This window comes from Rattus norvegicus, chromosome X, assembly GCF_036323735.1.
Source record: "Rattus norvegicus strain BN/NHsdMcwi chromosome X, GRCr8, whole genome shotgun sequence".
Taxonomy (NCBI): domain Eukaryota; kingdom Metazoa; phylum Chordata; class Mammalia; order Rodentia; family Muridae; genus Rattus; species Rattus norvegicus.
Window position 1 is genome coordinate 37,065,526 of NC_086039.1, and position 23,680 is coordinate 37,089,205.

The window sequence follows — 23,680 nt, forward strand, 5'->3', positions numbered from 1 at the left end:
GAAAGAATAGGAATTCAAGGCCCATACCTAAACATAGTAAAAGCCATATACAGCAAACTAATAGCTAACATTAAACTAAATGGAGAGAAACTTGAAGCAATCCCACTAAAATCAGGGACTAGACAAGGCTGCCCACTCTCTCTCTCTACCTATGCAATATAGTACCTGAACTGCTATCCAGACCAATCAAACAACAAAAAGAGGTCAAATGGATACAAATTGGAAAGAAAGAAGTCAAAATATCACTATTTAGAGATGTTATGATAGTATACTTATGACTCAAAAATTTCCACCAGAGAACTCCTACAGCTGATTAAAAAAACTTCAGCGCAGTGACTAGATATAAAATTCACTGAAACAAATTCAAATGATAAACAGGCTGAGAAAGAAATTAAGAAAGGATACCCTTCACAATAGTCACAAATAATAAAAATACCTTGGTATGACTCTAGCCAAGCAAGTGAAAGATCTGTATGACAAGAACTTCAGGTCTCTGAAGAAAGAAATCAAACATCTTAGAAAATGGAAAGATCTCCCATGCTCATGGATTGGCAGGATTAATATAGTAAAAATGGCCATTTTACCAAAAGCAATCAACAAATTCAATGCAATTCCCATCAAATTTCCAACTTAATTCTTCATAGACTTAGAAGAGCAATTTGCAGATTCATTTGGAATAACAAAAAACCCAGGATAGTGAAAACTATTCTCAACAATTAAGAGTACTTCTGGGGGAATCACCATCCCTGACCTCAAGCAGTATTACAGAGCAATAGTGATAAAAACTGTATGGTAGGGGCTGGGGATTTAGCTCAGTGGTAGAGCGCTTACCTAGGAAGCGCAAGGCCCTGGGTTCGGTCCCCAGCTCCAAAAAAAAAAAAGAACCAAAAACAAAAACAAAAACAAAAACAAAAAACTGTATGGTATTGGTACAAAGACAGGCAGATTGATCAATGGAATAGAATTGAAAACCCAGAAATGAACCTACATACCTATGGTCCCTTGATCTTTGACATCCAATGGAGAAGAGACAACATTTTCTACAAATGGTGCTGGTTCAACTGGAGGTCAGCATGTACAAGAATGCAAATCAACCCATTCTTATCTCCTGTACAAAGTTTAAGTCCAGGTGATCAAGGACCTCTACACAAAACCAGATACACTGAAACTAATAGAAAAAAAGTGGGAGAAAGCCTTAAATAAATAGGCAGAGGTGAAACATTTCCTGAACAGAACACCAATGGCTTATGCTCTAAGATCAAGAATGGACAAATGGGACCTCATAAAATTGCAAAACTTCTGTAGGCAAAGGACACTGTCAGTAGTACAAAATAGCAACCAACAGGTTGGGAAAAGATCTTTACCAATCCTGCATACCATAGAGGGCTAGTACCTAATATATACAAAGTACTCCAGAGAATCAAATAATCCTATTAAAATGGGGCACAGAGCTAAACAAAGAATTCTCAACTGAAAAATATGGAATGGCTGAGAAGCACTTAAAAATGTTCGACATCCGGGGTTGGGGATTTAGCTCAGTGGTAGAGTGCTTGCCTAGGAAGCGCAAGGCCCTTGGTTCGGTCCCCAGCTCCGAAAAAAAGAACCAAAAAAAAAAAATGTTCGACATCCTTAATCATCAGGTAAATGAAAATCAAAATAACCATAAGACTCCACCTCACAACAATCAGAAGGGTTAAGATCAAAAGTCAGTTGACAGCAGATGCTGGAGATGTGGAGAAAGAGGAACACTCCTCCATTGTTGGCACGATTGCAAGCTGCTACCACTATGGAAATCAGTCTGGAGATTACTCACAAAATTGAACATATTACTACCTGAGTCCCAGCTATACCATTCCTGGGTATACACCCAAAAGATGTTCCAACATATAATAAGGACATATGCTCTACTAAGTTCATAAGCAACCTTATTTATAATAGCCAGAAGCTGGAAAGAACCCAGTTGTCCCTCAACAGAGAAATGGATATAGAAAAATGTGGTATATCTACACAATGGAGTATTAATCAGCTATCAAAAATGACTTCATGAAATTCATAGGCAAATGGATAGAACTAGAAAATATCATCCTGAGTGAGGTAACCCAACCATAAAAGAACACACTGATACGTACTCACTGATAAGTGGATATTATCCCAAAAACTTGGAATACGTCAGAAAAAATTCACAGATCATATTAAGCTCAAGAAGAAGGAAGACTTTAGTAGATGCTTCAGTCCTTCTTAGAAGGGAGAACAAAATACTCATGGGAGGAAATACAGGGACAAAGAGTGGAGCAGAGACTGAAGGAAAGGTCAACCAAAGACTGCCCCACCTGGGGATCCATCCCATATGCAGTCACCAAACCCAGTCACTATTGCTGATGCCAAGAAGTGCATGCTGACAGGATCCTGATATGGATGTCTCCTGAGAGGCTCTACCAGAGCCTTACCAATACAGATGCAGATGCTTGCAGTGAACCATTGGACTGAACAAGGGGATCCCAATGGATGAGTTAGAGAAAAGACTGAAGGAGCTAAAGGGGTTTGCAATCCCATAGGAAGAACAATAATATCAACCAACAGGCTTCCCCCAAAGCTCCCAGGGACTAAACCACCAACCAATGGGTACATATGGAGGGACCCATGACTCCAGCCTCATATGTAGCAGAGGATGACATTGTCTGACATCAATAGAAGGAGAAGCCCTTGGTCTGATGAAGTCTCATTTACCCTGTGTAGGAGAATGCCAGGGTGTTGAGGTGGGAGTGGGTGGGTGGGAATGGTAGCATCTTCATAAAACCAAGGGGAGCAGGGAGGAGGAATGGGAGAGAGGGGAAAACGGATTGACATTTGAAATATTAATCCATAAAATACCCAATAAATTAAAAAAGACATTTACACGAATTTTAATTCTGAGCTATATCTCTAGTCTTTTCTTCATTTTTTTATTTGTAGACAAAGCCACACCAAATTGCAAAGGCTGGCTTTGAGTTTAAGATTCTCCTGTCTCAGCGTCTTCAGTAGCTGACATTATAGGCTTGCACTACTAGTTCTAGTTAATTACACACACGCACACCTATAATTTCAACTCAAGGGTGAGATGTACCTTGTTGGTAGAACACTTGCCTAGCATGCCCAAGACATTTTTTTCATGTGTATTACATGATTTATGTTCTACCTCTGTCCACTGAGAGGTCCTAGGGCTCAAAAGTTATCAATGCACCTAGCATCCAGATCAAGATTTTCATTCACTAAAACAAAAGGGTTCCTTCAGAAGTTGAATTTCTTTGAAGGAGCAGGGAAAATGCTAATGAACACAGTACATCATGTGATAGCAAAAAAGCAGAGCATGCTCAAAAAAAAAAAAAGGAGTAAGAAAAAGGCAGAGCAAAAATAGTTTAGGAGTCAAGGATGAGTTCAAAATGACCCAAAATAAAAAATCAGATCAATGAAATGATCTCATAACTGGTGCTCATAACTGGGTTGCAAGATATAATAAAGCAAGTATGTTGTATAGCAAAGCAAGTATATAACATACATTATGTCTCTTACAATATATATTGTAAGAAAAATAATACAGTAACTGTTGGTTTGTGTGTGTGTGTGTACGTGTATATGTATATAATGTTAATGTTGCCTTAAAACTCAGTAAATTTTCATGAGTCTGTTTTGATTTAACTATAATTAAATGAGTGAGAAATTAATGATTTTTTCTAATAAATTCTAATCACTTTATTCTAATAAGCATAGAAGGAATGAATTATTAGAGAGTCATTGTTGGTCAAATATAACGGTAATGATGGCCAGTCAAAAATCTATGATCAATGCTAACTCAATTCAGTGTGTTTGGGAAAGACAGGATGTTAAAAGAACCATAGAGAATGCTGTGTATTATTACAAAGGGTAAAAAAAAAACGTGGAAGACATTTTGTGAGTCAAGTGATAAGTGTTAATATCACCATTAAAAAGATATACAGACAAGACCTACCCTGTGATGTGTCTCAACAAGATAGTTATCATTTGTGCAGTATTCTTGTCAAAAATGCATAATCGGAATCTATTCAAAAGGGAATATCAGACACACAAAAATTGAGAGGCATTTTATAAAATAACTGACTAGCTATGCCAAGGTCACTAACATGGGAAGAATGAGGAGCCGTGACAAATTTAAAGAGACAGTGGAGACCAATTCAGTGTGTATGTGTGTGTGTGTGGGGGGGGGTGCGCACCCTCACAGAGATCCATGTGCACATGCACATGTATTTAATGATAATAATTACAGAAAAAAGTCGTGAATTCTAAAGGGGTGTTTTACAATAAGAAATGGTGGCGCTGCAAAAGAAGAACTAGTGAATCACAAGCAGAGTCAGAGGGGGAAGCAAGGGAGTGGAAATGATACAAATGGGGGGTGGGGATTTAGCTCAGTGGTAGAGCGCTTGCCTAGCAATCGCAAGGCCCTGGGTTCGGTCCCCAGCTCCAAAAAAAAATGATACAAATGTAGCACACTCATATATGAAATTCTCAAATTGGGAAATATTAAATGTGAGGTATTGGATTGAACTTGGTCACAGGAAAAAACATTAGATTTGGAAATAATTACATAATTCAAATAAGAAGTATAGTTTAAATAATATTGTTGTATCAATGCTGACTTCCTAATTTTGATTAGAGTACTATTAGTTTAAATTTAGGGAAGCTTAAGACATATATGTGTGTGTATATATACATATACATATACATATACATATACATATACATATACACATACACATACACATACACATACACATACACATACACATACACATACACATACACATACACATACATATACATATACATATACATATATATATATGGAGAACTCTGAAGTATCTTATGAATCTTTCCAAAGTTGAAAACCTTTTCAAAATTTGGAACCCCAATAAAAGAAGGATGAAAACTCCTGTGACTTGGGCAATGGGGCCATATTTCAGCAGTCGGCCACTTGTCTGCCACGTAGGCATGATTTCCAGCACCGTTAAATTTTAGACAAGAGGAAAAGAAAATGGTTCGTTGTTTATTGTCTCCAAAGAACTACCCAAATTCATGACGGAGAAGTAGTTCCTTGAATAAGAATGTAAAGTAAGTTCACAGTAAAGGAAAATCGAAAAGGAATCTAACTTGAGGATGTGACTCAATGGAGAACATAACAAAACCCAGGAATCCATCTCCAACACTAGGGAAAAAACCCAACCCTGAATTGGTTCCTTAGGAAGTGTGAAAGTACTTAACAATTAGAAACTGGTTTTACATATTCAAAATCTGAATTATATCAATTAATAATCCCTTTTCCCTAACAGGTGCTCCATTTGTATTCTTATCTGTTGAAACAAGTGTTCAAGAATGGAGTCATGCAAGCAGAATTCTGAGTGCTTATGAGAGAATTCCAAGAACACAAGGCTAAAAGTCTTATGACCTCAGTTTCTTCCAAAACATGGAATTACTCTTAGAACGTGCTTTCATGCCCCTCCCTGGTGTAGCAGACTGGAGTGAACTTTAATTTACTCATTTCAACTGGCTATTGTTATTTGTTCATATGCCTTGATGAAAAATATGCTTTTGGCCATATATCACTTGTCCCTGTGATTGTACACTTCACTTAAGTGACTCATCTTAACCCTCAGAGCATAAATTATCTGATGCGCTGATGCTCTGAATAAAGGAGGCTATTACATGAAACTGTAATCCAACTCATTTAGGCTCTACTATCCCAAGTTCAAGCCACCAATTAGAGCAGTAAAAATTATTTAGGAGAATTTATTTATGAGCCAAATATAGATATAAAGGGAGGAATTAAAAGGAAAGTTTAGGACATCTATTTTGTCCTAATAGACTGCTCACTACAACATGAAAGGCTGTACTGGGAAAACTGTATTTATATTAACCAAACTGCCCTTAAGTCACAATTCTTACTGAGCATAACCCTTTCTATACTCCAGGGCACAAAGACTAGGTCTTCCAGTAATCTATAATCAGTTCTGCTTTGAAAAGAAATATTTTTAACACAAAGAGTCCAATATTACAGGGCTCTAGATTTTCAAATAATCCCACAGTGACACTCTGTGGACAAGACAGGGAACATTCCTTCCTTGGAAAAAAACAGGTTGTAAATGACTAAATTAAACAAGAAAAACAAGAAACCCTCACACTGAATCATAATAGCTATTCAAAGGCTAAAGTATGGACTTCAAAGATAATCTTAACACAAATATATTAAATAGTTGGCAAAATATTTGTTCTAAAATACACGATTAAAATGACTTTCATTAGCCTTCCATTATACACTGAATCAATTAGCCAGTATACTTGTAATTATAGTAAGACATGTACTAGTAGAACTTTATTCTTACCAATCCAATTTCCCTTAAGTCACAATTCACATTAAATGTAACCCTTTCAATACTGTATGGCATAAAGACTAGTCTTCCAGTAACCCGGAATCATTTATGCTATGAAAGGAAATATACCTAGTGAAGTACTCTAGCAGGGCTGAATATGGCAAAAAAAAAAAGGGGGGTGGTGCCAGAAGGTCTTGCCCTTCCCCCATCTCTCTCCCTAAAGTAAGTTCTATTCCCTTATTTGGCCACTTTCTTATACTTGACTCATCATTCCTGATGCTGATGGCCAAGGTGGGACTATCAGAATATCAAGGTCCAACAATCAAAAATCCCCATTTGGCTACCCTAATTATCATGCTCAAACTAACCAAGACATCCTAGCTCATTCTAACACAGACCTCTCCTCTTACATTCTGAAAATTAATAGTTGCAAAGCTATTTCCTGCTGTTTCTGCCCAATTCAGAATCAGCCACCTTGTCTCTTTGCTTTACATAATAAAGGATCTCTTTGCACATGGAAAATGTTGCGTGGACGCAGACTGTGCCTAATCTGGGGTCCAGAGTGGAGCATCCCACAATATATGATCCCTTCAAATACAATAAATATTGCCATATAAAGAGATTTATTAGAGTGGCTTACAGGCTGTAGTATAACTAGCCCAGCAATGGCTATCTACCAATGTAAAGTTCAAGAATACAATTGTTCAGTCCAAGAGTCTGGATATCTTAGCTGGTCTTCTGTATATGCTACAATCCTGAAGAATGCTTTAGTGCCAGTGAAGGAATGGACTTGCTAGAGAGGATGGGAAGAAGCAGGCAAAGAAAGAGCAAGCTTTTTTCTTCCGTGTCCTTTATATAGGCTACTAGCAGGTATGGACCAGACAGATTAAAAATGGATCTTTCCATTTAAAATAAACTAATAAAAATACCAGTCACTTGGGTTTTATTTAATTCTACATATAGTCTGGTGTGGGACAGTGGGCTGTGATAGGTATTCTGGTTCCCAGTCGAGACAAAGTTGAAACCCTGGTGACCCTAAGGAATGGCAGGCATTTCCCTAAACTCCCAGGAGGCCAGGCCCCTCTCATGTAGCTTCATTCAGCACCCTGTAATAGAGGCTTGTGACCATCAGTTACATAGAAGCAGGACCATGTCCTCCCACATGTAGATAAGGTGTTCCCAAGCTCTCAGACAAAGCCAATAGGAAGTACCTACTATCAGACCCTGACCCCCCCCCCCGGAACTGTATATAAGAATCCTATCCAGAAGGATTAAAGGTATGGAAGAACTACTCTGTCCTCTGAGAGCTTCTGTTGTAAGAGCTGTAACACTGCTGCCTGGGGAAGAGATCTGCGCTCCTGAAATCGCCACCAGAAGCTCCCCTGCACTCTACAGTGGCTTAGCCAGTCTCCTGCTGGCTCTGCCCAGCCAACATCTTGGAGCAACTGAAGCAGCAGCAGAGAAGACAGTGGTGGAGCAGCTGCAGCAGTGGGGGCAGCGGAGATGACTCCCCTTCCCTGCTTGTTCTTTCCCCTTCGCCTGAACCCTTGCACCTGGCCGAGGCCAGAGATCTCCGTGGAAAGCCTCCAGTACAGAAGGCCACCAGTCAGGTTGAAAACCAATAGCCATCACCTTTTTTTTCTCCAGAACTGAGGACAGAACCCAGGGCCTTGCACTTGCTAGGCAAGCACTCTACCACTGAGCTAATTCCCCAAACCCACAAGTCTACCTCTTGTCGACTTGACACACAATTATATCTCCTTAAGTCATGCTTAATTTCCAAATGAAAAACAATAACCATGTTATAAGTATGCCTAACATGATATAACTATCACTTGTACAACCATAAACACATCATGATTTTTTTTATCTTTATTAACTTGAGTATTTCTTATTTACATTTCGATTGTTATTCCCTTTCCCGGTTTCTGGGCCAACATTCCCCTAACCCCTCCCCCTCCCCTTCTGTATGGGTGTTCCCCTCCCCATCCTCCCCCCATTACCACCCTCCCCCCAACAGTCTAGTTCACTGGGGGTTCAGTCTTAGCAGGACCAAGGGCTTCCCCTTCCACTGGTGCTCTTACTAGGCCATTCATTGCTACCTATGAGGTCAGAGTCCAGGGTCAGTCCCACATCATAAATCTTAGAATAGATGGTAGTCATGAGGTTTTTTTTTAGTATTGAAGGACATTTGTTTAGTATCCAAACTTAAATATGATAACCACTAATATTCTCTTAATTTATGTTATATTACATGCTAAAGAAGTCAAGGAAAGAAAACCCAAATATCTATATATATTCCTAACAAATTACAACAGAAACTTTCATGTCAATTTCTGCACCTGGTCATGTGGCCTTAGCTGGTATTTGTAACTGTGAGGATCAGGGATAAGAGAAGAACACCATATCCCTGACTCAAGCCCAAGGTCATGGAAAATACACTCTGCTCCTGACTTGACCCCAATATGAGACCAAGGTCACATCCTGCCCATGGCTTGACCTGGAGCCCCTGAGGCTCGGAAATCCTCTCCACCTTGAAATACTAAAAATCAGTCTCATTGTAATTTTCTACTATCTCACTGTACATGCTCCTATAAAAGCCTTCTCCTTTCAACTAGCCCTCTCCTTTCTTTCTTCCAATTCAGAGGTACTGCTAGTCACTTTTTTTTCTACCTAGTAAATCACTTGTGTGAAGTTTGTTGCCTGGTGTGACTTTAAACAGCTGACTGACAAAATGTCCTTGTGCTAGAAAACCACTTTTATAGATACCTTGATTTAGATGGGCCCTCCTAGTGCCTATCCTGCCTCCTTGGTGTCTGAGCCAAACTGGGACCCAATCCCTTACCTCTGGTCCATCCCCGCTCCTGCCCAAGACTTACCTTGACACTTACTGATAGCTTGGTATCCCATCCACCAGAGAGAATTCTGTAACTTTCCCCTTCAGGCAGAGGTAGGCATGGTCTTTAAGGCTATGGTTGTCCCTCTTCACTGACACCATCATCCTCCAACCCTTAAAGCCACAATTCTGTGGCTTCCTTAAGTCCAGTTTGGCTATTACCACCATTTCTTCCCCACCTTTTCCACCTTCCCCTTGAAGCTGTCTGTAATCCCACAGCTTCTCTATGTCGCCATGGCTTTTTTGATACTGTGAATTCTCGTTCCTGTCCCTTTCCTATGGATAAGACCTTGCTGTGCTCTGATTTTCATTGCTTTTAGGCAAACCTTTGGACCCCATCCACAAAAACCCTGGTATTAGACACCTAGTCTCTCCTTGGGTCGTTAACACTGACTGACCCATGTTGCATACAGTGGAAAACCCACTGAAAGTCTTCGTCCTGTTTTGTCTACCCTGTTAGGGTTGCCCTCAACTACATTCATGGGAATGGTGACATCCACATTCTACCTTGTTATGCCTCTGAGAAAAACCCCAGCATCTCCACCTGGTACTTGACCTAAAGGGCCCCAAATTTATTCACTTTTCAAATGTATTTGTCCTCAATATCTCTTAGATAATCAATCCAAATGGCTGCCTAATGGTATCCTAGATTCACAATGTTCCAAATATTACTTGGGACTTTTACAACTACTAAGAGTAATCAGAGAAATGGAAAGAGATTTCCCATTCCCTATATTCCAGCTTTCTCTTATCTTTGCTCCAAGCCCTGTTTGTTTTTTCTCTGCCCCTACCCCTGTCACACACACTGTGTGAATGTTCTGGCTTTTAAAGTTGCTTTGATGGATCTGTAAGTCTGTTGTAGGTGTGGGAACTGGGAGTCAGACGGAGCAGGCAAGGGAGGGAGAAAAGAACAAATGTGTACACATTCCTCTTTGGCTGGTGGCTCTCTCAGCTCCCTCCTTTAGCTTCTTCTACACCTAGAGGGCAAAAGCTACTTCTATCTCTAAGCTTTTTTTTTTTTTTTTTAGAAGAGAATTACTTTATTTTTTTCCATCTTTATTAAATTGGGTATTTCTTATTTACATTTCAGTTGTTATTCCCTTTCCCAGTTTCCAGGCCAACATCCCCCTAATCCCTCCCCCTCCCCTTCCTTATGGGTGTTCCCCTCCCCATCCTCCCCCCATTACCGCCCTCCCCCCAACAATCCGGTTCACTGGGGGTTCAGTCTTAGCAGGACCAAGGGCTTCCCCTTCCACTGGTGCTCTTACTAGGATATTCATTGCTACCTATGAGGTCAGAGTCCAGGGTCAGTCCATGTATAGTTTTTAGGTAGTGGCTTAGTCCCTGGAAGCTCTGGTTGCTTGGCATTGTTGTTCATATGGGGTCTCAAGCTCCTTTAAGCTCTTTCAGTTCTTTCTCTGATTCCTTCAACGGGGGTCCTATTCTCAGTTCAGTGGTTTGCTGCTGGCATTTGCCTCTGTATTTGCTGTATTCTGGCTGTGTCTCTCAGGAGAGATCTACATCCGGCTCCTGTCGGCCTGCACTTCTTTGCTTCATCCATCTTGTCTAATTGGGTGGCTGTATATGCATGGGCCACATGTGAGGCAGGCTCTGAATGGGTGTTCCTTCTGTATCTGTTTTAATCTTTGCCTCCCTATCCCCTCCCAAGGGTATTCTTGTTCCCCTTTTAAAGAAGGAGTGAAGCATTCACATTTTGATCATCCGTCTTGAGTTTCATGTGTTCTATGCATCTAGGGTAATTTAAGCATTTGGGCTAATAGCCACTTATCAGTGAGTGCATACCATGTGTGTTTTTCTGTGATTGGGTTACCTCACTCAGGATGATATTTTCCAGTTCCATCCATTTGCCTATGAATTTCATAAAGTCATTGTTTTTGATAGCTACCTAAAAGATGCTCCAACGAATAACAAAGACACATGCTCCACTATGTTCATAGCAGCCTTATTTATAATAGCCAGAAGCTGGAAAGAACCCAGATGCCTTTCAACAGAGGAATGGATACAGAAAATGTGGTACATCTCTAAGCCTTCTATGTTCTCTTCTTTTTTATGGGGATGTCTGAATCTTTTAGGTTTGGGTACTATGAAATTGTTGTTATCTGATGCTCTACTTCAATGAAAAGCTGGCTCTGGAGTTGGGTTATGGCTCCGCCTTTAGACCCAAGCATGCATGTCAGGTGGGCCACCTGACTATGTGGCAGAGAAAGGAGAGGAAAAGATTAGCCTATTCCCAGTGGGAATTATCATTACCCATTTCAGACTCCTTTTGGTGTTGATTAACTGAAAACTTTTGTTAAGGTATAAATCATAGCTCAAAATTTGTAAAACTAGTAAGTAAACTTTTTATACTTCAAGACTTTTAAGTATATTGAGTATGGTTAAAATCTGTAACAAAACAGTTAACTTAAAACTTGTAACACAGAGGGTTGATAATTAAAATCTACACCTACATAATCTTAAAAGAACCATGTGGCATGATGCAATTTGCAGTTACAAGTAACATGTGACTTGCCACCATCTTAGCTATTGTCCCCCATCTGAAGGGAGGCAGTCATATGGTTGTCCACCGTCCTTACTAGGACCCTTGGAGATGGTGGATGCCATATGACTTCACTACACTCTTCAGTAAAAGTGGCTCAATGATATAAAATAACCAAGGAGGCCACAATTGATCTCCAAAATATTTTGGATTGAGATGGATTTTTGTTTAGGCAATTCTTGTCCTGGGAATAAGAATAACAGATGAGGAGAAAAATCATAAAAAAAACTAGGCTTACCAAAAACATAGTATTTAAAAACAACATCTTATAGTGCTAATTCCTCTACCTTCATGAAAGAGTTTCAATATATTTCCTGATCTTACAAACTGACCATCCATGACATTTATGATTGTCACTGTTAAGCTGGAGGTTTGGGAACAAAGGCCAAGATGGTGTGAGCCAAGAGGTCCCCACCCTTCTGACCCAGAACCCAAGTTTGCAAAACCTCACACAAAACACTGGACAAAGCCAGCTCCTAGTTCTAGATTCCTAAGTGAGCACCAGAACTAAGAACTCACTACAGGGCCCTAATCTCACCAAATAAGGCTATAACCCTAGTACCTCACCATCATGTCACAACTCCCTGTACTTCCTCTTTAAAAAGCACCTACCTCAATCCATGAGCAAGACTTCTCTGACTTCCTCCTGTGAGATCAATGACACATATACACCCAGAGCTACTCCAAATAAACCTGCTTTTATATTTAGAATTTGAGTCAATTTGGTATATTGCCTTGGTGGAGAAGCCATACACTCACTAACAACCTTCTCTCTGAGGAGCACAGGTGAGTCTGCACAAGCTAGAGCACATGCAGATAATATCCACCAATCTAAAACTGCCCACCCAGTTGTGCTAAAGTTGTTCCCAAATGGGATCCTAACTGGAACTACAATACCCGAGGGCATTTCACCTAGAGATCAATTTGTAATTTTCCTCCTGACCAGTCTCCTTAAGGATACCCTTAAATACAACAATACAACATGCACACACAAGCACATGCACACATACATACACACACACACACACACACACACACACACACACACACACACACACAGAGCCACCTTACAAAGGCCCTCCTACAATATACTAGTGTGAATCCTGATGGAAACAAGCCCTTATGATCTACTTCTCCCAGAGATATTAGGACCAAACTTAAATGCCCAAAGATCAATCACTGCAATCACTGACTTCAGAGACAGAAGTCTTAATTGTGGCCTTTAAGGTATACTATGGTAGAGATGAGAAAGCCTCAAACCAAAAAAAAAATCTGATGTTGTAAATATACCTTTCAGCAGGTCATAGCAGCTTCCCAGGCTCCCTTGCTTCCAAAAGCCCGAGAAGTCCTTACTTAAAATGCTACCAGAAGAGTCACTAGGTGTGGGCATGCCAGAACTCCCACAAACCCTATTGACTATGCCCAAGGTACCCTTAAGTGGGAGACTGGGCTGTTGACTATCACCCCATGGCCCTTGTGGCAAGGGGACATCAAGCCCAAATCACCCTTCAGTCGACCTCCCAGGTACAGCCATGGGTGACTAAGGGATCCTGAACTCCCTTGGCTCAGCCACCACCATCTCTAACAGAGAACCATGGGTAGTAAACAGTATCAGGGTAAACCATCACTTTACTTCTAGACACTGGAACCACTTACTCTGTCTCAACAGTTTTGGTGAGTCACCTCTCCTTTATTCCCCTATTTTCATGAGAAATGCCACCACTTAGTTATATTTTTAGGGGTATTCTCCTTACTCATTCTGTCCTAGTAATACCAAACTTGCCCAGTCTCTTTGCTAGTGAAAGTGAGAGCCCCTATTTCTTTTGCTCCTCCAATCCACTTGACTCCAGGCTCACTAGCCATTCCCCTCCTCTTTTCTCTCCAAACTACAATGCAACCCACCCTTTCTTTTACTGACATTCCAGGTGGATTCCCGGGTAAGGGATTCCCAAAAATCCTCCATAGCCAAATATCAGTCCCCTCTTGTCATCCAATTGCAAAGCCCTACCAATTACATCACCCATCCTCACCCTCTTTTCAAAGTCCCAGGGGACTTAAGCCTCTTATCTCTGACCTCTTAAGAAAAGGACTTTTGTGGCCCATGTCTTCTTTTAACACTTCCTTACACACACTTTAAAAACCCAGTGGAAGTTACCACTTGGTTCAGGATCTCTGACTTATTAACTCTGCATTGGTTCCTCTCCAACTTGCAGTACCCAACCTCCTATACTCTCCTTTCAATCACTGCATCAGAGGCCTCTCATTTTTCTATCCTAGGCCACAAAGGTACTTTCTTTTCTGTCACAAAATATTTTTTATTTGAACTGACTTATATACCCAGCTTTATACCCAACTCAAGTGGACTGTCCTACCCTAGGGGTTCCAGGAGCCCACATCTATTTGGCCAGGATTCAGCCTCTGACTTACTTTGTCTCTTTCTACATGTAAGTTTATACAATAAGAAGCTGATCTTCTCCTCTACAGGATGGTCTTCTCATCCCTACAAACTGTCCAGGCTGACATTTCTACTTTACTAAACTTTCTTTCTGACCAGAGATGTAAGACTTCACCCTCTAAGATCCAGCTATTGACCCCTCAGGTTACTTATCTGGGACTAGCTATTATTCTAACTTTCAAACCCATTACTCTAGATACAAAGTACTTAGTCTATGAATTTCATAAAGTCATTGTTTTTGATAACTGAGTAATATTCCATTTTGTAGATGTACCACATTTTCTGTATCCATTCCTCTATTGAAGGGCATCTGGGTTCTTTCCAGCTTCTGGCTATTATAAATAAGGCTGCTATGAGCATAGTGGAGCATGTGTCTTTTTTATATGTTGGGGCATCTTTTGGGTATATGCCCAAGAGAGGTATAGCTGGGTCCTCAAGTAGTTCAATGTCCAATTTTCTGAGGAACCTCCAGACTGATTTCCAGAATGGTTGTACCAGTCTGCAATCCCACCAACAATGGAGGAGTGTTCCTCTTTCTCCACATCCTCACCAGCATTTGTTGTCACCTGAGTTTTTGGATCTGGAAAATATCATCCTGAGTGAGCTAACCCAATCACAGAAAAACACACATGGTATGCACTCATTGATAAGTGGCTATTAGCCCAAATGCTTGAATTATCCTAGATGCATAGAACACATGAAACTCAAGATGGATGATCAAAATGTGAATGCTTCACTCCTTCTCTAAAAGGGGAACAAGAATACCCTTGGCAGGAAATAGAGAGGCAAAGATTAAAACAGAGACAGAAGGAACACCCATTCAGAGCCTGCCCCACATGTGGCCCATACATATACAGCCACCCAATTAGACAAGATGGATGAAGCAAAGAAGTGCAGGCCGACAGGAACAGATGTAGATCTCTCCTGAGAGACACAGCCAGAATACAGCAAATACAGAGGCAAATGCCAGCAGCAAACCACTGAACTGAGAATAGGACCTCCGTAGAAGGAATCAGAGAAAGAACTGGAAGAGCTTGAAGGGGCTCGAGACCCCTTATGAACAACAATGCCAAGCAACCAGAGCTTCCAGGGACTAAGCCACTACCTAAAGACTATACATGGACTGACCCTGGACTCTGACCTCATAGGTATCAATGAATAGCCTAGTAAGAGCACCAGTGGAAGGGGAAGCCCTTGGTCCTGCTAAGACTGAACCCCCAGTGAACGTGATTGATGGGGGGAGGGTGGCAATGGGGGGAGGGTGGGGAGGGGAATACCCATAAAGAAGGGGAGGGGGAGGGATTAGGGGGATGTTTGCCCGGAAACCGGGAAAGGGAATAACAATCGAAATGTAAATAAGAAATACTCAAGTTAATAAAAAAAAATAAAATAAAATAAAAAGAAAGTACTTAGTCCAACCACTCACAATCCCTACCACCTAGGATGGAATTCTGTCCTTTCTAGGGATGGCTGGATTCTTATGGTCTTGGATCCCCTTTCTCCCTTCTTGCTGGCCCCTATATGAGGCAGCTCATGGAGCATCCCCTTGAACCCTTTCATAAGCCCTTTCATAAGCTTCAATGGGCCCTTCCAGCCACAGTCGCTAATCAACAAGATGAACTAATAGCTCTAACCCGTGCCTTTTAACTAGCAAAGGGGCTTGCCCACTCCAAACCAAGCTTTTGATCTGTCGCAAGCTGCTGATTTGACTCTCCTAAGGCCCATAAGGGGATCATCTGTTTCTGCTGGCTTCTGTCATCCACCATATTTGATTTTAAATTCTAGGATCTGCCTCTTCATCTGTTTCTTCCCTCCACTTGCTCTAACCATTTGTCTCTCGTTACCTACATGGTGAGTGTCCTCTCTCTGTCTCCTAGAGCCAAAATGCCATCTGGAACTTGACCATGTTAGCAACAGTCTAATTACTAAATCTCTAGTGGGATTTGTTCCATAGTGTGACTTTGCCGTAGTTCTTGGCTCCCAACTGCAAGGACATCCTTCTGTCAAAAAAACCCTTACAATAGTTTCAAGAGCCTTCATTCCTTAAGGGTCTGTACCTTTTGTCATCCTGTCTGAATTATAGTGTTATCATTTCATATTGACTTTAATCATAGGATATAGTAGCATCAAGAGAGGCCCCAAGTAGTCAGAGGTAAGTCTGAGCTTTCCAGTCCAATGGAATTGTTTTTATAAAAAGGAATACAGTATAATGAGAACAAAGATTTTCATTTTAGTATACCAACCATAAAAGTATCTGAAATAGATGATCGTCTTCTTTTGGTTAATGGGGAAGCCACTGAGCTAGGGCTGTGTCTTCTTAAATCTTCTGGAAGAATTTCTTCATAAACTTCATCATCATCTTCATCGTCTTCATCATCCTCATCATCTCCATCAGCTCCATCGTCATCATCATCATCATCATCATCATCTTCAATCTCTGAAAAGTAGCAAAGTAAAACTCATGTTATATTTGCACAGGGACCCAAGAGAAGGAGGGGCAGGCCCTTTCTGGTTCCCACCGACAGGGAGAGCTGAAAGTCAGTGGAAAGGAACGACTACATGCCTGAAAGCAGAACACTCTGTTCCCATAACAGGCTGAAAGAAAACAGGAAAACAGGTCTACAGCACTCCTGACACACAGGCTTATAGGGACAGTCTAGCCACTGTCAGAAATAGCAGAACAAAGTAACACTAGAGATAATCTGATGGCGAGAGGCAAGCGCAGGAACCCAAGCAACAGAAACCAAGACTACATGGCATCATCGGAGCCCAATTCTCCCACCAAAGCAAACACTGAATATCCAAACACACCAGAAAAGCAAGATCTAGATTTAAAATCACATTTGGTCATGATGCTGGAGGACTTCAAGAAAGACATGAATAACTCCCTTAGAGAAATGCAGGTAAACACAAGTAAATAAGTAGAAGTCCTTAGAGAGGAAACACAAAAATCCCTGAAAGAATTACAGGAAAACACAATCAAACAGATGAAGGAACTAAAAATGGAAATAGAAACAATAAAGAAAGCACAAAGGGAGACAACGCTGGATATAGAAAACCAAAGGAAGAGACAAGGAGCCCTAGATACAAGCATCACCAACAGAATACAAGAGATAGAAGAGAAAATCTCAGGAGCAAAAGATTCCATAGAAATCATCAACAAAACTGTCAAAGATAATGGAAAACAGAAAAAGCTACTGGCCCAAAACATACAGGAAATCCAGGACACATTGAGAACATCAAACCTAAGGATAAAAGGTATAGAAGAGAGTGAAGACTCTCAGCTCAAAGGACCAGTAAATATCTTCAACAAAATCATAGAAGAAAACTTCCCTAACCTAAAAAAAGAGATGCCCATAAACATACAAGAAGCCTACAGAACTCGAAATAGATTGGACCAGAAAAGAAACTCCTCCCGTCACATAATAGTCAAAACACCAAATGCACAAAATAAAGAAAGAATATTAAAAGCAGTAAGGGAAAAAGGTCAAGTAACATATAAAGGCAGATCTATCAGAATCACACCAGACTTCTAACCAGAGAAGGAGATCAAAGGGATACAGATTGGAAAAGAAGAAGTCAAAATATCACTCTTTGCAGATGATATGATAATATATTTAAGTGATCCCAGAAGTTCCACCAGAGAACAACTAAACCTGATAAACACTTTCAGCAAAGTGGCTGGGTATAAAATTAACTCAAATAAATCAGTAGCCTTCCTCTACACAAAAGAGAAACAAGCCGAGAAAGAAATTAGGGAAAAGACACCCTTCATAATAGTCCCAAATAATATAAAGTACCTCGGTGTGATTTTAACCAAGCAAGTAAAAGATCTCTACAATAAGAACTTCAAACCTCTGAAGAAAGAAATTGAAGAACACCTCAGAAGATGTAAAGATCTCCCATGCTCATGGATTGACAGGATTAACATAGTAAAAATGACCATTTTGCCAAAAGCACTCTGCAGATTCAATGCAACCCCCATCAAAATTCCCATCCAATTCTTCATAGAGTTAGACAGAACAATTTTCAAATGCATCTGAAATAACAAAAAACCCAGGATAGCTAAAACTATCCTCAACAATAAAAGGACTTCAGGGGGAATCACTATCCCTGAACTCAAGCAGTATTACAGAGAAATAGTGGTAAAAACTGTAGGGCATTGGTACAGAGACAGGCAGATAGACCAGTGGAATAGAATTGAAGACCCAGAAATGAACCCACACACCTATGGTCACCTGATTTTTTACAAAGGAGCCAAAACCATCCAATGGCAAAAGATAGCATTTTCAGCAAATTGTGCTGGATTAACTGGAGGTCAGCATGCAGAAGAATGCAGATCGACCCATGCTTATCACCCTGTACAAAGCTTAAGTTCAAGTGGATCAAGGACCTCCACATCAAACCAGACATACTCAAACTAATAGAAGAAAAAGTGGGGAAGCATCTCGAACACATGGGCACTGGAGAAAACTTCCTGAAAAAAACACCAATGGCTCATGCTCTAAGATCAAGAATCGACAAATGGGATCTCATAAAACTACAAAACTTGTATAAGGCAAAGGACACTGTTGTTAGGACAAAACAGCAACCAACAGATTGGGAAAAAATCTTTACCAATCCTACAACTGATAGAGGGCTCATATCCAAAATATACAAAGAATTCAAGAGATTAGACTGCAGGGAGACAAATAATCCTATTAAAAAATGGAGTTCAGAGCCAAACAAAGAATTCACACCTGAGAAATGTCAAATGGCTGAGAAACGCCTAAAGAAATGTTCAACATCTTTAGTCATAAGGGAAATGCAAATCAAAACAACCCTGAGATTTCACCTCACACCAGTGAGAATGGCTAAGATCAAAAATTCAGGTGACAGCAAATGCTGGCAAGAATGTGGAGAAAGAGGAACACTCCTCCACTGTTGGTGGGATTGCAGACAGGTACAACCATTCAGCCTGGAGGTTCCTCAGAAAATTGGACATTGAACTACCTGAGAACCCAGCTATACCTCTCTTGGGCATATACCCAGAAAATGTACCAACATATAACATAGACACGTGCTCCACTATGTTCATAGCAGCCTTATTTATAAGAGCCAGAAGCTGGAAAGAACCCAGATGCCCTTCAACAGAGGAATGGATACAGAAAATGTGGTACATCTACACAGTGGAATATTACTCAGCTATCAAAAACAATGACTTTATGAAGTTCATAGGCAAATGGATGGAACTGGAAAATATCATCCTGAGTGAGGTAACCCAAACACAGAAAAACACATATAGTATGCACTCATTGATAAGTGGATATTAGCCCAAATGCTCAAATTACCTTAAATGCACAGAACATATGAAACTGAAGAAGGATGACCAAAATGCAGATGTTTCACTCCTTCTTTAAAAGGGGAACAAGAATATCCTTGGCAGGGAATAGAGAGGCAAAGATTAAAACAGACACAGAAGGAACACCCATTCAGAGCCTGCCCCACATGTGGCCCATACATATACAGCCAACCAGTTAGACAAGATGGATGAAGCAAAGAAGTGTAGGCTGACAGGAACCGGATGTAGATCTCTCCTGAGAGACACAGCCAGAATACAGCAAATACAGAGGCGAATGCCAGCAGCAAGCCACTGAACTGAGAATAGGACCCCCGTTGAAGGAATCAGAGAAAGGACTGGAAGAGGTTGAAGGGGCTCGAGACCCCATATGAACAACAATGCCAACCAACCAGAGCTTCCAGGGACTAAGCCACTACCTAAAGACTATACATGGACTGACCCTGGACTCTGACCTCATAGGTAGCAATGAATATCCTAGTAAGAGCACCAGTGGAAGGTGAAGCCCTGGGTCCTGCCAAGACTGAACCCCCCCAGTGAACATGATTGATGGGGGGAGGGCGGTAATGGGGGGAGGATGGGGAGGGGAACACCCATAAGGAAGGGGAGGGGGGAGGGGTTAGGGGGATGTTGGCTTGGAGACCAGGAAATGGAATAACATTTGAAATGTAAATAAGAAATACCCAATTTAATAAAAAGAATTGTCAATTGCATCAAATTTAACTCCTTATTTCAGAATTAGTTCCACAGTATTTGAATAATTGTACCTTTACTGTGTTTATACTGCTCAACATGCCAAAATAAACACCTGTCTCACAAACACTTCATTGCAAGATTTATATTTTTTAAAAAATGTTTTACTAATAATGTTTTTTAAACAAGTATAGTGGCATATGCCATTAATCCCCGCACTCAGGAGGCAAAGGCAGGTAGATCTTTATGAATTCAAGCCAGCCTTATCTATATAATGAGTTCTAGATTAGCCAAGGCTATAAGCACTACATGTCTGTTTTTGTGCCAATACAAACATATTATGCCATAACTCTGTAATATATCTGCCATTCTTTTGTTTTGGTCAGAATTGCTTTGACTATTCTAAGTCTTTCGTGCCTCCATATGATTTTAGAATTGTTTCTACTTATGTGAAGAATGTTGTAGTGATTTTTATGGGATTGCACTTCTCTTAGTAGAATGTAATTTTCACAATATTAATCCTGTCAATCCTCATGCACGGGAAGGCTTTTCATCTTTCAGTGTCATCTGAGTCTCTTTCTTCAGAAATGTAAAGTTTTCATTGTCGAGGTCTTTTACCTCTAGGTTTCACTAGGTTTATTCCAAGTTTTGGTTTGTTTTGTTAAGATTAGCGTGGATAGGAATATTTCCATGATTTTTTTCTGAGTACATTTGTTATTAGTACATGAAAAGGCTAAATAGTTTTTTTTTTTTTTGGTTCTTTTTTTTTTTTCGGAGCTGGGGACCGAACCCAGGGCCTTGCGCTCTAAATAGTTTTTATAAGATTATTTCATATCCTGACACTTTGCTTAAAATGTTGATCACATGTACAAGTTTTCTGGTGGAAATTTTAGGGTCCCTTATGCAAACGGGAATAACTTTACCTCCATCTTTTTATGTGTCCCTTTAGTTTTCCTCCCTTTTCTTAAATCTTATGTACAGCAAAGGAAACAATAAAGAGGAGCTCCCAAAGTAGAAGAGAATCTTCTAGCTATACATCTGATTGAGGCTAAATATCCAGAATACATGAAGAACTCAAAAAAGTAAGTATAAACATCAGAAAAAGAACAACACAATGCAAAAATGGGCTATAGGTCTGAACAGAGAGTTCTTAAAAGAAGAAATGAAAACAGTTGTGAAATACCTTTGGAATATTCAGCAACCTTAGAGATTCGGAAAAGGAAAAGTAAAGGCTTTCAAATCTCACCTCAGATAAAATGGCTATGATCAAGAAAAAATATGATCAGAAAACTGACATCAAATGCTAATGAGGATGTGGGAAAAGGGAAGCCATAATTCACTGTTGGTGGGGCTGCAAACCTGTACAGCAACTATGATAATCAATGTGGAAAGTTCTCAAAAATTTTTATGGTCCACCTACACCACTACTTGGTGTATATCTGAAGGAATTGATATCCTATTCCATAGGTACTTTCTCCGTTATGTGCTTTTACCTTGTGTGTATTTATTAACTATTTAATTGAACTTAAGCCCCCTTTAATAGGAGGGAAATCCTACCTGGTACTTACAAATAGAACTGTGACTGGCAAGATCACAGATTCTGGAGGAGAACCTACTACTGTTAGTTCCCTAAATCAGTATAAATTCCTTAACTGCATTATAAAATATACCTATCCTTATATCCATACATAATATAGCTATCACCCTCTCATCAAGAGAGAGGGAGGGGGAGAGAGGGAGGGAGGGAGGGAGGGAGGGAGGGAGGGAGGGAGAGAGAGAGAGAGAGAGAGAGAGAGAGAGAGAGAGAGAGAGAGAGAGAACTAGCTAGCTAGCTAGCTTTCTTTTGGTAGCATATCTGCCTCCTTAGAGATCTAAACTTTTAGGTCAAGTTTCAGTCCAGACCTGCACAAATGTGTGTTGACCTTTTCAGAAATGTTTTCCCCTCTCTGGAACCAAAAAAATGGGGTTGATTCATCTTGTACTTGCCTAGTCTCTGTCGTCAACTTTCCCATTTGAAAACACCAAGATGAATGCGTGCGACTTAGAACATTATTTTAAAATACATGAGTATCTAAGTTCCATGCATCTTTCAGCCTCCATGACAAAAACACTGGACCAATAGAGAAGCAAAAGTAGAGTGACCCCCCCCCCACTTCTCAGGAAATTTCTGTCTATTCAAAGGAAAGGCAGGAATATTCTTCCTCTTAATCAACAAGTATCCCCTCCGATTCTGTTTAACCTATAAAAGCAGAGTAGTTAGTTGTGAGCTGGATGCCCCTTTCCCCCAATAAACTTGCACTATTAATGTCAATGTTTAGTGCTTGGTTTCATTTTTGGTTTTTGTCACCGTGAAAGGAAAATCATCCCCTACAGGAGGTCTCCTCTGCAAAAGAGACAAACAAATTATAGAGAACCAAACTATTATTCATGATAAACAGGAGAATCTATTTCCTAAATGCACCAAGGTTCTCAGAATTAAGAATCAATGTGGTACACCAGTAAAACGGAGAACACTCACATTATCATCTTGATACAGAGATGGAAGTTGACAAAATTCCATATCATTTCACAAGAAAGGCTTTCAAGACATTGGAAATAGAAGGAACATTTTACAACCGAATAAAGGATATTAATGGACAATGTGCAACTAGCATTGCACTCAGTGAAACAACTGAAAACTCTTTCTGTGACTTGGTGTGATATGTTTTTATTCCTAGGCAGAATCAGGCAGATCTCAGTGGGTTGGAGGCCTGCCAAGGCTACATATTGAGACCTGTCTCAAAAAAAGGAAAGGGGTGTCTTTCTGTGGACTTTTAAATGCAAATATACACACACTGTGCTTTAATTCAAAATTTCAATTTTTTATTACTAGTATGCAGCCAAATGTTTGACTTCTGTATATTGAGTTTGTATTTTACAAACGATAATCACTTTTTAGTTCAGGACTTTTCTTTAAAAGTATTTTTCCTGAGACAGTGAATATTGTTTCTGTAATATTTTCTGAGACTGTCCCCCTTAGCATAAAAAGGCAAAGGGGAACACAGCATATAAAGCTGAAAGAAAATACAAACATACAGAAACACTGTATTATTGTCACTCTCTGGCTTCAGTGAAAAAATACTATTTTATGCATATGAATATTTTGCCCAAATGTATGTGTATATAAATATGGTTGCTTGGTGCCTATAGAAGGCAAAAGAAAGTGTTGGATCCCCTAGGACTGGAGTTACAGATGTTTGTGAGCTGCCATGCGGGTGTCAGGAATTGAACCCAGGTCTTCTGCAAGAGCCTTAAGAGCTCTTAAATGCTGAATCATTCCTCTAGTTCCAAACTCAGCCTTCATATACCAACTAATTAATAC

General features: G+C 40.2%; 1 protein-coding gene across 1 annotated transcript in view; it reads right to left on the bottom strand.

Annotated features, from left to right (window-relative positions):
- The window catches only part of LOC120099333 (ribosome biogenesis protein erb1-like), a 95,846-nt gene that overhangs the window by 68,008 nt on the left and 4,158 nt on the right, over nucleotides 1-23,680 (bottom strand). Inside the window, exon 3 of the mRNA XM_063280569.1 lies at nucleotides 16,532-16,725. Within this exon, the coding sequence (XP_063136639.1) occupies nucleotides 16,532-16,725 (194 nt within the window). The remainder of the gene's footprint in view (nucleotides 1-16,531; nucleotides 16,726-23,680) is intronic.